General features: G+C 66.5%; 1 protein-coding gene across 6 annotated transcripts; it reads right to left on the reverse strand.

The window, feature by feature from the left end:
• Positions 1-1,156: 1,156 nt before the first annotated feature.
• Positions 1,157-12,962, reverse strand: TPM2 (tropomyosin 2). Of its 6 annotated transcripts, none has more exons than XM_083816751.1 (9): positions 12,742-12,962; positions 11,991-12,116; positions 6,206-6,339; positions 5,492-5,609; positions 5,308-5,378; positions 5,003-5,078; positions 4,315-4,377; positions 4,029-4,098; positions 1,157-1,462 (listed from the first exon to the last, which is right to left on the reverse strand). In XM_083816751.1, exons 1-9 carry the CDS (start codon positions 12,853-12,855, stop codon positions 1,380-1,382), a joined length of 855 nt encoding a protein of 284 aa, XP_083672877.1. In that variant the 5' UTR covers positions 12,856-12,962; the 3' UTR covers positions 1,157-1,379. The 6 variants fall into 6 exon arrangements, with proteins under 6 accessions (XP_083672877.1, XP_083672882.1, XP_083672879.1 ...); XM_083816756.1 differs by lacking the exon at positions 5,003-5,078 and adding an exon at positions 4,510-4,585 and having other exon boundaries at positions 12,742-12,961; XM_083816755.1 differs by lacking the exons at positions 1,157-1,462; positions 5,003-5,078 and adding exons at positions 3,034-3,690; positions 4,510-4,585 and having other exon boundaries at positions 12,742-12,961.
• Between the last annotated feature and the right edge of the window lie 571 nt (positions 12,963-13,533).

Genomic DNA, 13,533 nt, shown 5'->3' on the forward strand with positions numbered 1-13,533 from the left:
CCACTCCAGGGGGGGTATTTTGACCAAACACCAGCTCAACACAGTGACGTGCTGAAGGGAAATGACAGACCTGACCAGAAACCCCAACCCTTGCACAGGACAAGCTCAGCCAGGCGGGAGAGCACCGTCCTTCTCCTCCAGCACATCCTGGGATGTGACGACCCGAGGGAGAATGAGCCCTGAGGCACAGAGCGGTGAGGGGAGCCCTTTGCTGCACAACCAAAAGTCTTCAGAGCTCCAAACGTGATTTGGGGGGCCAGGGGGAGGGCAGGAGGCCAGAAGCACCTGGGCAGGAAAAGAGCTGCCATCTCTCCATCCTCTCCCGAGCTGAGGGGCGCAGCAAATAAAGGAAAGCAGTCAGGGAAAGCTCTCCCTGTCACTCGCTGGGGTGATGGCCTGGCCCAGCGAGGGGTCAGCGTGAATTAATGTTTCCTGGCCGCCTGAGGCTGTGCTGCCAGGGGGATATCCGCCGAGTAGTGTGGGACAGCAGGGCTCCCTGCAAGCCGTGGAGGGGCCCGGAGCAGAGGGCAGGGCTAGATCGCAGCTCTGGGCATCCCCAGGGAGCCCACCCCTTCTCGGTGACAGCGGTGAGGCACATCCTGCCACTCTCCTCTTTGTGTTGGAGAAAATACAACAGAGCAGGAGGAAACTTCCTGAGCGCGCTGGGAATTGGTCGCCTGCCATGTTAGTGTCTGCTAGTTTATACAGCTGTCCCTCGGGCAGCCGGTAATAGAGAATGCAACGGGTGCGTGGGGCGAGCAGCTCCGGACCTGGAGAAGACCCTGGTAAGTCACAGCGTGTGCACGTGTGTGGTCACACACTTGTACGTGTGCTCAGGTGGCATCATTAGCATGGGCCGTGGAGCAGAGGCGATGGATAAGCCAAAGGCCGTGTGGCTTCCCCAAGTGCCCAGCAGATGGAAGGGGACACGCTAGTGACATCCCTCTGCCGCTGTGTGCTTGAGGAGGACGCTCATTTTGGGCTGAGCTTGGGACTTTAAGGTTTCCTGTGCATCCTAGGGAATTGCTGTCAGTCCCATCCCAAGGCCCAGGACGTCCTTGTGACTGCTGTACCTGCCCCACAGCAAGGTCCCTGCAGAACAATCCCGCGTCTCCCAGTGCCTGCACCCACCCACAAAGACCAAGCGCACCCGTCCTTCTTGTCAAACTGCTTTAATATTTGGACATGAAGACAGGACAGAGCCGTTCGGGCTGTGCACAGACAAGACGCCCCCCGAGCCACGGTGTAAGGCTGCAGGGCTTCCCTTCTCAACGGATGTGTGGATTTGGCCAAGGCGCAGTTCAGCTGATGACATCCTGAGCGTGCCAGTGGGGTGCACGTGTGGGGTAGGGAAGAGGGGCGGGGGATCCCCAGGCAGCTCAGAGGTTGTTCAGCTCCAGCAAGGTCTGGTCCAGGACCTGGTGGATGCCCACGTTCTCCTCTTTGGCACTGGCCAGACTCTCTGTGAACACAAGGGACACCCAGCCACGCACACAGACACGGCGCAGGCGTACCCAGCCGGACCCACGCACACCACGCCAGGCACAGACACACGCACACGGACACAGCTCAGTATGAGCAGCCCCAGCACCAGCAGGGATGAGCCCAGCCCCTCCACGACCCCCGGGGGGTCAGGCAGCCCCCTCTCTTCAGCTTCTCCATCCTCCCGCTGCACCCCGTAACCCTTGGCCAGCCCCTCCGTGGTGCGGGTACCGCCACCGCGGCCCCATCTCTCCCCGTCCTGCCGTCCCCACCGGCACGTGCACGAACCCTTGAAAGAGGAGAGCCAGCGCCTGCGGCACGAGCCAGGTGCTCCGTGAAGAAGAGGAGTGAGACAGCAGCCCAGGAGGGCAGGCAGAGAGGACAGCAGAGAAGGAGCAGAGATAACGAGGCTGCAGGGGCGAGCTCCGACGGGCAGCCCGCTGCCGGGGCAGCCTCCTCCGGTGCTGGCTTCCAGTTGACATCCCCCTTCCCATTAGAGATGGGGATGGGGGGGCTGTGCCCACCCAGCGCCCTGTGGGGACCCCACTCCAAGGACATCCTCCTTGCGTGGTTTGGGGTGACCGGAGGGAGGGGGAAGCAGCAACACAAGTCTCCACATCCCTCCCCAGCAGGGCCAGGCTGATGCCAGGGGACAGCCACCACCGTGCGGGCATCCCAGGACATGGCAAAACCCCTCATGCCTCTCCCCCCCCCCAAAAAAAACATCAGCTCCCCAGGGGCTCCCTGTCCCCCCCAGCAGGGCGGTTATCCCAGCGGGGAGCGGGCAGGGGCTCCCAGCCCCAAACCAGCCTGGCCAAAACGGGGCAGGGGGGCAGTCGGGGCTGGGGGCGCCCCGTGGGTGGGAGGCTGTGCTGGGGCTGGAGCTGCCTTAGCTCAGTTGTTAAGTTCGGTAAGGATGACCCGCAGCTCGTTAGTGAGAACGCGGTTTTTCTCGGCCTCCTGCCGGGAGCGCTCTAGAGAAAACGGAGAGACGTCAGCGCAGCAAAGGGGGAGAGAGAGAGAAAAGAGAGTTAGTGAAAAGAGACAGTGCTGCCTGCGAGAGCCACTGGTGGGCACTGGGGACCAGTGGGGACGGCGGGAGGAGGCAGCCGGTCCTGGGACCATCAATTCTGAGTTTGGGGAGAGGGCAGGATGCTGAGGGGTGAGGATTGGGGACCCATTTAGGGCCAGGAATTGTTGCTGCACAGTAGGGACAGCCCTGTTGGCGCGAGAGGGAGACGGAGGAGACGTCGGGGCTGTGAGAGGTTGTCGTGGTGTCCGGGAGTGAGGATGGGGAGCGGACAGGACCAGGTCTAACCCTACTAATTCAGGCCGAAGGAGCGATGGAGAACGTCTTGGAAGGTGGCAGAAGATGAGGAAAGCTGTGTCCGAGAGCCGGGGGCGGTGGGGGACGTCCCCGGGCTGAGGCACAAAGGGGCTCAGCTGCGGGGTCCCCGCGGCTACCTCGCGCCCCCGGCTGCCGGCGTGAGAGAGCAGGCGATGAGGGGTGAGCGTGGGGAGCCAGAGCAGCATGAAGAAAACGAGGGAGAAACCAAGGAGAGAAAACGCTTTATTGAGACCAACTCGGTGACCCGGAGGGACAGAACAGAAAAGAAAAAGTCATGAAATGCAAACTGAAGAGCAATGTGCAAAGGAAGGAGGGGAGCGGGGGGGGGGGGAGAGGGGGGAACCGGGGTCTGCCTGCCTGGGGACGGACACCCCTCGTCCCCTTGGGGCTGGAGCACACCTCTCCTCGGAGGTGCTGCTTCTCCTGGACGTGTCCCCCCACCCTGGGCTTGGCAAGCAGCACCAGGGCAGCTTTGCTGGGGGGATGCAGGGTCCCCGGTGCTCACGCTGCCGGTACGTGGGGGCTGCTCCCCTTTCCCCCAAGCACCCCGTAGCGCCTACGCCTTGCTTTCCCCCAAAAGAGGGACACTGCGGGGACCCCCCCGGGCCGGCCCCTGTGACCACCAGCCGCGGGCCGGGAAGGACAGAGAGGGGACAGGGAGGGCAGGGGGAGCGGTGGGGGGGGGCCGGGCAGGCAAGCGGCCGAGCTGGAGGGGGGGATGCAGGCGAGGATGGGGGGGGGGGGGGGGAGTGCGGTGCTGGTGCCGGTCGGAGGGGCTCAGAGGGAGGTGATGTCGTTAAGCGCATTGTCCAGCTCCTCGCTGATGGCTTTGTACTTCATCTTCTGCGCATACACTTCGTCTGCAGGTGGGGGGGAGCGGTGGGGGGGCGGGCGGTGGAGCGGGGAGGGGGGCGAGTGGCAGAGAGAGAGAGAGTGGCGGTGAGCGGGGCACGGGGGCGTGCGGGTACGGCACCGGGCACAGGCGGCGTGGATGCGGCCCTATTCCCCTCCCACAGACCCCAAAACCCCCACGGCATCCCAGCCTCCCCCCTTGCCCACCCCCTGCACGGGGACCCCCACCCCGGCTTGCCCATGGGGTGCTTTGGCCTCAGCCCGGCCAAGCTCCCCCCCCCGCAGGGACACGTCCTGTCCCATTCTCCCCGTGAAAAAGGGGCAGGAGGCGGCGGGGACGTTTTACCTTCCAAGTCATCGATGGTTTTCTCCAGCTTCGCCACAGACCGCTCGGCAAACTCTGCCCGGGTCTCCGCCTGCGGGAGAGGCCGAGTGTGATGGGGACGCCCCTGAACCCGCACCCCGAAACTGCCCCGCACCCCGAAACTGCCCCGTCTGCGTCTCCTGCGCCTGGGCTCCTTGGAGGCGCCGAGCGCCTGGATTAGCCTCCACGCCTGGGGGGTGAGGGGTTATTTTCCTTGCTGCCCGTATGCGTCCCGGGAGCACCCACGGGGACCCGAACCGAGCCTTACCTCCTTCAGTTTTTCCCCTAGGAGCTTGATTTCCTCCTCGTACTTGTCCTCCTTGGTGGAATACTGCGGGGACACAGAGGTACGTCCGTGAGCCCCGTGGGACACCTCCCGTCACCCTTCACCCCCCCACACCCCGAGGGACCCCGTCCCCCCCCCCGAGCCCCAAGCTCTGTGCCCAGCCCCAGCAGCCCCTACCTTGTCGGCCTGGGCCTCCAGGGACTTCAAGTTGTTGGTGACAATTTTCAGCTCCTCCTCTAGGTCACCACATTTACTACATCCCAAGCAGGGGTTGTGGGGGGGGGGGTGGGAAGCGGTGCCGGGAAATGGGGGGGGGTGATGGAGGAGAGGAGTGGGGAGCAGGAAGAGCGGGCGCGGGGAAGGAGGAAAGAAAGAGAGAGAACAAGTTGAGAGAGGAGAAAACTCAGGCAGCGCGGGGGGAGGAGGAGCAGAGCCGCCGGGCACGGGTCCCTTCCTCGTGCCTGCGCGTGTCACCGCGTGCCACCGCTGCCACCGCATCCCTCCGAGGAGGAGGAGGAGAGCGGGCACGGAGGGTGGTGCCCAGCCCACGGCGATGTAGGGGAAGGCGAGGTGAGGGCTTGCGGCCGAGGCAGAGAGGAAGAGAGGTGGCTTGACAGCGACAGAGAGAGGGGGGGCTGCTGCACGTCGCCCTGCGCCCCTGCCCCGGTACCTCTTCCTCTGAGGCAATGAGGGATTTGAGGGTCTGGTCCATGGTCCGCAGCTCCTCCTCCAGCTGTCTCACTCGGCTGGGGTGGAAAAGGGGCGCCCCGGGGAGGGGGGGGCCAGCAGAGAGCAGGGTCACGGATGTGCTGGGGGATGTGATCCCTCTGCCTCCCCCCCACCCCCCCTTCCAGGTGGCTGGGAAGGGACATCCCCGTCCCCACGGGGACACGCGGCCACCCCTGTCCCCCACGGACACGGCGCGGGGGTGGCGTGGGACCCTCGCGCGCTGCCCACCGGGAGCCCCATGCTCACCTCTCCGCAACCTCTGCCCTCTCCTCCGAGCGCTCCAGCTCTCCCTCAAGGACGACCAGCTTGCGGGCGACCTGTTGGTGGCACCGAAAGGAAGGCGTCAGCCCCAGCTCGGGGTATAAGGCCGGGGGGGGGTGGCCCCGGGGGACAGCGGGGGACAGGGCTGGGGAAGGGTGGTGGCACGCACCTCCTCGTATTTGCGGTCGGCCTCTTCTGCTATGTGCTTGGCCTCCTTCAGCTGCATTTCCTGGAGCTCCATCTTCTCCTCGTCCTTCATGGCCCTGTTCTCGATGACCTTCATGCCTCTGAGGGAAGCCAAAGCAAGAAGATTAGGAAGAGTTTCTTCAAGGAGAGAGGGGCCGAGCGTCGGAAGTCCCCATCCCTGGAGGTATTTCAGAGACGCGTGGACGTGGCGCTCAGGGGCATGGTTTGGTGACGGGGCTCAGCGGGTCAGGCTGATGGTTGGACTGGTGAAAACGAAGGTCTTTTCCACCTAAATGGCTATAATTCTAAGATGTTATGGCTGTGGGTCGGGGCGGCACCTGCACCGCCTGCCTGAGCCTGCCATCCTCCAGCTCCAGCGACACGGGGCATTGCCTGGGGACACTGGCACCCACTTGGCCACCCCATGCCAGTGGCACCCCAGGGCTGCTGCTGTGCACAATTAAAGCAGCAGAGATACCCCAGGGCCATTCTGGGACCATGTCCTGGAGCAAAGAGATGTGGCCGCGGTGCCTCTCAACCAGGCAGGTCCCGAACTCATCCCTCATCGCTCAGGTGCTGCTGCTCGAGCTGCTCTTTGCCCAGCTGCACGTTGCGGGAAGCCCCTCAGTGGAGACCAGGGGGCTGCCTGCTATCAAGGGCGACCCGAGGCGACCCCGGCTGTGCCCCCCCGTCACACCTCTCGCTCTCATCCGCCGCCTTCTCGGCCTCCTCCAGCTTCTGCAGGGCGGTGGCCAGGCGCTCCTGGGCCCGGTCCAGCTCCTCCTCCACCAGCTGGATGCGGCGGTTCAGAGAGGCCACCTCAGCTTCGGCCTGCGGAGCGGAAAACCCTCGGTCACTGCCCGTCCCCACGAGTTTTCAGCAGGAAATTTTGCATTTTGCTAGCTGGAGCACCCCTTCGCACCGCGCTCGCCCAGCTGGGACGCACGTCCCATCGCCCCACCATGAGCACAGCGGGGCTCTCCCCATCCCGAGCGCCTCATCTGGTGCCACTCAGCCCTGGCACGTGCAGCCCCGGCACCGCATCCTCGTGCCCCGTAGCCCCGGAGATGGAAGAGGTGTGCTCCATGGGTCGGGGGCCGTGCCAACACGGGGTTTGGGGTTTGCAGAGCCGTGAGTAAAGGAGGAGGAATGCCCTGTGCAGATTCGCTCCCGAAAAGGAGATGGGAGCCACTTGTGGATTTCCTGTTTACGGAGGCGGCGGCGGAGCTAAGCGGCCGGGACGCCCTCCCCAGCCCCACACCACCGAGCCCCACTGGGCTGTGGGGCCGTTTGGGGCCCCCCCACTGCCCCCCCCCCCCACTGATCTACAGCCCGGCGCTGGGGGCAATGGAGCGAGTCGCCCTCGGCGGGCTGGATCCTGGCCAAACCGAAGCCTCCGGGGCCGGTGGGACCGGGTCCCATTTCCCCTCCCCAACCTCCGCCGCCCTCCTCCCCGTTCCCAGGCTCCCCGCGCGCGGGGCCGGGAGCCGAGGCCATCCGGGAGAGGTGGCCCTGGCCCCCCGCCAGCCCCTCGACGCCTGGCCCCGCGCTCTTTCCATTTGCTAAGGCCCCTCCTGCTCCGTCACCGCCGGGAAACGCTGCCTCAGCAGCTCCCGGCCCCGCAGGGGGGGCTGCTGGAAGGAGGGGGGGGTGGGAGGAAAAAAAAAAACAAAACTGGGGTGCAAAGGGATGGGCAGTGGTGAGAGCCCGGGGGATCGTGCCTCCTGCTTATTCATGGGCTGGAGCAGGCCCGGCACCGTGCTCCTGCAGCACCCTGGGGACACGGAGCAGAGGGAGCAAGGAGCCAGGCGGGGATGTCCCCATACCCGCCACCACCGTCCCCTACAGGAGAGGGATGCCAGCACCTCCACTGACGCTCTGCATCGCCCCGGTGGGGGGGGCTTTTTTCCCCGGGGATGACCCCCCCCAAAGTGGGTCAGAGCTGCCCGGATGGGCACTGGGGAACATGAGCTCACCGGCAGCGCCTGGTGACCGGGGAACCCGATCTGCGGCGGCAGGAAGGGGCCGTTTCCTCCGCACGCAGCCCGGGTGACAACAGCCCGGGTACCGCACCCAGCTCTGCCGCCCCTGATAGCGCGGGGATGTTACGGGAGCGGGGAGGGCAGAGGAAAAAAAAAAAAAAAGAAAAAAAAAAAAAACCAACAAACCAGCCCAACAACAACAAGAAAAAAAGCCGCAGCAGGAATGAGCAGCCGCCTGGAAACGCCGTCCCGCCGCCACGGGGTGGGAATTTCAGCCCGCGGCGGTGTGATGGGGTGGCCTCTCCCCAGCAAGGGACACGGTGGGGAGCAGGGGGGCTCTGCTGGGGAGCCGGGCACAGAGCCTGGGTGTGGGATTCTGTGCTGAGCCTCCGAGGGGGGGGGACCCTTTCCCAGGGTCTGCTGTCCCCAGCCGAGCCGAGGCGGTGAGCTGGACGCTCACTGGGGAAGCCGCGGCGAGCCCACAAAGGAGCATCCCTACCAAGGCCCACGGTGCCCCTCTGGCACTGGGGACCCTGCCCGGAGCCCCCCAGCCCGTACCCACACCCAGGGGGCTCCCACACACCGGGATGCACGGCTCGGCCACCCCATGCCCCCCCCCCCCAAGCCCCCTCTCCCCGGCGCAGCGAGGATGCCGGTGCCGGATGCCCCAGGGCGTGCCATGGGGCAGCTGGGGAGCGGCCATCCGTGCCCGTACCGGGGTGGCCAGCACCCACGGGGCCGTGCAGCTCCGCTCCCCAGCGTCCAGCCCCATGGGGCCAGCGGTGCTGCCCCAGCAGCGGGGGGTCCCTGGGGGTCCCCAGCCCCAGGAGCCTTACCCGCTCCCGGGCCTGCCGCTCGGCATCGGCCTCCCGCTGCAGGTGCTCGGCGCGCTCCTCCGCCTCGTCGGCCACCTGCTGCAGGCTCTGGATCTTCTTCTTGACGGCGTCGATGGAGCTGATGCCGGCCATGGCCGTGCGGCCGGCGGGGAGCACAGGGAGGCCGCAGCACCGAGCCCTTTGTGGGATCCGCCTGGCTCGGGCAGGAAGCGCTCAGGCGGCGGCCGCTCCCGCCGCCCGCCCTGCCTCCATCCCTTCCTGCTCCTCCTCCTCCTCCTCCTCCTCCTGCTCCTGCTGCTCCCGCTGCTGCCATGGACAGACCCAGGCCCGCTGCGCTCCCCGGACAGAGCGCGCGGTGTCCCCCAGATGGGGCACGTGGGTCCCCGTCAGGCTGGGTGCCAGCCCCCCCCTGAAGAGGAGATACGTGACCCCCCCCCAGGCATGGCACATGCCCCCCCAGGCTGGGGTGAAGGGTCCCCCCTTGAGGCAAGATGCACGGTGCCTCCAGGGCAAGACATGTTGCCCCCCACCCTGGGCAGGGTGCCCCCCAGCAGGGCATATTGCCCCCTCCCCAGGCAGGGTGCATGGCTCAGCACCCCAGCTAGGGAACGGGGTGCCCCCCGTACAGGGGATGCAGCCCCCTCCTGAAGCAGGGCACGCAGTGCCCCCAGGCAGGGGTGCATGCCCCCGATGAGCTCCAGCAGGCAGGCAGAAAGGAGCTCGGAGTCAATTTTTCGGGGGCAGACAGGGGTCTGGGGAGTCTGGGGGTGCCCTCTGGGACCCCATGGGCAGGGGAGCAGCGTACACACGGGTGGTCCCCAGCCTCCCCATGCCCCTGCTGCAGAGCTGAGGGGGAAGGATTTCTGCCCCACACGCGAGAGGGATGGGACAGGGGGGCAGAGCCCGCTCTTGGGGCATCCCCAGGGTACCTTGGCACGGCGTGCCCCCTGGCATCTCGACCCCTTGGCATCTGCTCCCCAAGCTGGGACCTGGCCGACAGCCCCACGGAGACCCCCGGGGCCAGTGCCCCACGGGAGCGGTCAGTCCCCCAGCTCTGCGTCCCCTAGCTCCGTGTCCCCCAGCTCCGTGTCCCGGTCACAGCAGATGCCCCGGTGCGTCAGGAGGGCACGGTGCCGTGGCACTCAGTCTGCCTAAAGGAGCCCTGACAGCTCCTGGGCAGCCTCGGCTGCTCTTCACACCTGCCTCCAGGGACAGTTCAGAGCCACTCCCGGGCTGATCCCCCTGGCTGCCATGGGGTCTGGGGGTGTCTGGGGGGGGCCAGCACCCGGCCATGCCACTTGGGGGGGGTCCTGCAACCCCATGCCCCTGGCCAGGTGGCATGGGGGCACGTGGCGTCGGGCTTGGCCCCTCTCCCAGCCGGACGCTCGGGCACAGAAGGGCGCACGGGGCACGGGGCACGAACGGGGGTCCCAGTGGCCAAGCGGCAGTGGGGTCCGGCAGCGGAGGGCAGGCTGTGGGGCAGGCTGTGGGGGCAGGCACCCCGTCCCTGCGGTGGCCAGGCTGGGTGCCTCCTGCCCTGGCCCCACCCAGGGATGCAGTCACTTCCCAGCAGCGCCCGTTCCCTCCCACCGGCTCGGGGAATCGCCAAATAAGAGCAAAGTCTCGGCTCGGGAGAGCACCGGGGCGGGAACTTGGGTGAAGCCTCCGGGATCACGGCCTGGGAACGGCGGAGCCTGCCTTTCCCTGCGCCCGGCGGGTGGCTGGGGACGGGCTGGCCACTGGGGATGGAGGGGCTGCGGGGGGCTAAACCCTGCTCCAGGCGCTGTGCCGGGCTGGCGTGCTGTCCCTCGCGGGGGGACGAGGAGGGGATGGGGCCGCGGTGGCCTCGTAAAGCTGCTGGGAAGGATCTGCAGCTCCGTGGAGCTGCCGACCCGGGGCTTGGTCCTGCTGCTCCTCGCTGGAGTGGGAGCACTTAGCGCTGTCAGCACGTCCCCGTCCCCGTCAGGGACACCTGGCGACTTCCAGGTCTCGCACGCGGCACAGCCTGTCCCCGCGCACGGCACAGCCACCGGCCCTTCCCGACACTGCAGCAGGGCTCCTTCATCACAACCCCGCTCCAGACCCTTCCCTCGAGGGGCCAGGGGCTCCCCGTCCCCAAACCTGCTGGAACAGGGCTCTCCTCACCAAAGCCCGCGACCTTTCCCTGCTGCTTTGTACCCCTCTCGGTGCCACCAAGCACCCCTGCGTCCCCTCCGTGTCCTGCTGAGCCCTGCACCAAGCTCCCACACCGATCCCATCAGAGCAGTACAGAGCCCAGCACAGACCCCGGCACGCAGCACAGACCCCCAGGCCAGCCCAAGGTGCCTGCCTCTTGCCAAGACAAACGAGCCCTTCCAGAGGATTTCCAATGTTTTAACAGCTTGGGTTTGTTTCTAACTTTGGGCAGGCCCAAGGGGTGAGCAAAGAGCCCCAGGGCCTTTCTCAGGACAAACTCCTCAAAACTCCTACAAGACGCAGCCTGGCGCTGGGGGACACTGGCACCTCGCTGCCCAGAGCTCGGGGGGGCACACAAGCTGGGGACACCCCCTCCTCGCCCCAGGATCCTCCCCGGGGACAGCCACCCACTCTGTCCCTTTTGGAAGCACCAGGAGTGATGCAAGGCAGGCACTGGTGGGACTGGGGACACCGGGGTGGGCTCTCGGGCTCTGTCTCCTCTTTCCCCCTGCGCCCACTTCTCCGATGCTGCCGCCTCCTGTGCCCATGGAGGCTGGGGGTCCCTGTGGGGTGGCACTGGGGCGGGGGGGGTCCGGTCACTCCTGGGGGCTCTGGGCCACCCTGGGGCCTTTGCTGTCACTGCTTGTCCCTGCCTCCTCTCCCCTGTCCTTGGCGGCCACCTTGGAGATTTGACGCATCTCCCCCGTTTGGCTCCACAAACCAGCTGGGATTGAATTTTTGGTTCTCCATCCCGAAAAGCCTGGCCGTGCCCCTGCTGGCCGCGCTCCCAACGGCTCCCCTTTAGCTTCTACTCCAGTTTCCAGGGTTGGTTTTCATCAGAGAAGGACTGGCCATCAAAAGGAGGATTTATTTATAGGGTGTCAAATACCCGGTGTGGCACCGCGGGTCGTTATACCCCGCTGCCGAGCGGCTCTGAGGCCGCGCACAGCTGTTCCACCCTTCATCCCCGCCGGGCACAAGCCAATTTCAACACCTTCCTAACATCTCCCCGACGGGATCCATTTCCCAGGAGAAACATCAGTCATGGCCCTAAATAAAACTCTTCCTGGCCTTTCCCTTCCTAGGGTACAGGGCGGCACGTTGGAGGTCCCCCCCACGCACCCCAAGCATCCTATGCAACCAGCGCTCGGCATCTGGCCACAGGCGAGAACTTTTCCCATTTCTCCGCTCTTTTCCACTTTTCTAACTCATTTGAGCAACGATGTTCAAGTTTTCCCTACACATATACGGGCGACGCATGCCGGGGCTGCTTGTCCCGGTGCGTTTCGGGGTGCTGGGGCTGAGCGGTGCCCCCACACTTGGCGGTACCCCCGTGGGACGTGCCCAGCACCCGCTGCCGGCTCGGTGCCGGCGTGGCGGGGCCGGATCCTGCCACCCTCCCCACCGATGCTTTGCCATATAAGGCTCCCCTCTTCCTTCGCTCCCCCCGGGGTCCGGCGCCCGCGCAGGGGAGGAGTTGCCTACGTACGTCCGTGGCTTTCTTCTCCGCCTGCTCCAGCTTCTCCTGGGCCTCCTTGACGGACTCGGAGTACTTCTCCACCTCATCCTCCGTGCCCTTCAGCTTCTTCTGCAGGCCCTGCTGTTCCTCCTCCAGCTGTGGAAGGGACGGGTTACGGGGGGTCAGGGGGGGGCTGGCGCAAGGTTGGCAACCCCAGGGGCACCCACCCATCAGGGGACGGTCACCCTCATCCCATTGACGTTGCTCTGTCAATTTTGGGGCCACACGTCCTCGGGGAGCACCAGATACCTGGGGTCAGAGGACCTCTGAGCCCAGAGGGGGGCAATGGGTTCCCAACCTGGGGACACCAGGAAGGTCACCGCCTCTTGCGGTCGAGGTGGGAGCACGCTGTCCCCAGGGTTCTCCTTGGCAGAGGGACAAGGAGGTGGCACTAGGGTGTCCCACCAAGACCCAAGGAGTTTTGGGGGTGCTGAGGCCACGGACAGCAGGCTGGGACACTGCTCCGCAGGGCTGGACACCCAGCGGGATGAGGTCCCCAGGGCTGGGTGTCCCCAGGGTGGGGGTCCCCAAGGTCAGACACCCAGCGGGGCAAAGTCCCAAGGGCCGGGGACCCTTAGGGCTGGGATCCACGAGCTGGACACCCATCGGGGCGAGATCCCCGGGGCCAAACCCCTTTAGGGCTAGGGTCCCCATCAACTTTTATTATTTTTTTTTTGGGGGGGGGGGGCGGGGTGTGAGGGGCTCTCTGTGGGACACCCACCTGCTTGCAGCGGTCCTCCGCCTGCTTCTTGTCAGCCTCCGCCTGCTCGGCTCGGTCGATGGCGTTCTCCTTGTCCAGCTTGAGCATCTGCATCTTCTTCTTGATGGCCTCCATGGTGGCGGTGGCGGTGGCGGTGGCGGTGGCGGGGCTTGGGGTGGCGGCGGGGCACGGAGCACCGGGGGCGGCGGCAGCACCGGCACTGAGCCCCCCGCCCCGCCGCGCCGCCTAAGAGCCGGGGAGGGGCCGCGCCGGGACGGGGCCGCCCCGGTACCTCCCCCGCCGCCCGCCAGCACCTTTTAGGGACAGGCTTCGCCACCGGCCGCCGCACCGAGAGGGACGGGAGAACGGGGGGGGGTACGGGGGGTGACGGGGGGGAGGCACCCGGGAGGCACCGCCACGGCACCCGGCACCGGGAACCCGCGGGGGAACCGGGAGAGGGACGCGGCGGTGGGGATGGGTTTGGGGACAGCCCCCGGGGGACAGCGCTGGGGAGAGCCCGGGGGGACAATGCTGGGGGTAGGCTGGTGGTACTGCGCTGGGGACACCCCTGGGGGACAGCGCTGGGGACACCGCGGGGGGACAGCACTGGGGGTACCCTGGTGGCACTGTGCAGTGGACACCCTGGTGGCACTGCGCTGGGGACACCCCGGGGCTCTGGGGACACTCTGGATGGCACACAGGGACACCCACACACTGTGACACCCCACAGGTGCTCTTTCCTGGGGCCGCAGGGACCCTCCTCGGGCTGTGAATGCACTGGGGACACCCGAGGACTGTCGTGATGCTGCCGTA

Source organism: Anser anser (genome assembly GCF_964211835.1).
Source record: "Anser anser genome assembly, chromosome: Z".
Classification (NCBI taxonomy): domain Eukaryota; kingdom Metazoa; phylum Chordata; class Aves; order Anseriformes; family Anatidae; genus Anser; species Anser anser.

Bases quoted from the DNA above. Each gene is read 5' to 3' on its own strand.
- TPM2 (XM_083816751.1), bottom strand. From the start codon at position 12,855: ATGGAGGCCATCAAGAAGAAGATGCAGATGCTCAAGCTGGACAAGGAG. The intron at 12,117-12,741 runs GTGGGTGTCCCA...TCCCTTCCACAG, and splicing joins CGGAGGACCGCTGCAAGCAG to CTGGAGGAGGAACAGCAGGG. The intron at 5,379-5,491 runs GTGCGTGCCACC...TGCCACCAACAG, and splicing joins CCGACCGCAAATACGAGGAG to GTCGCCCGCAAGCTGGTCGT.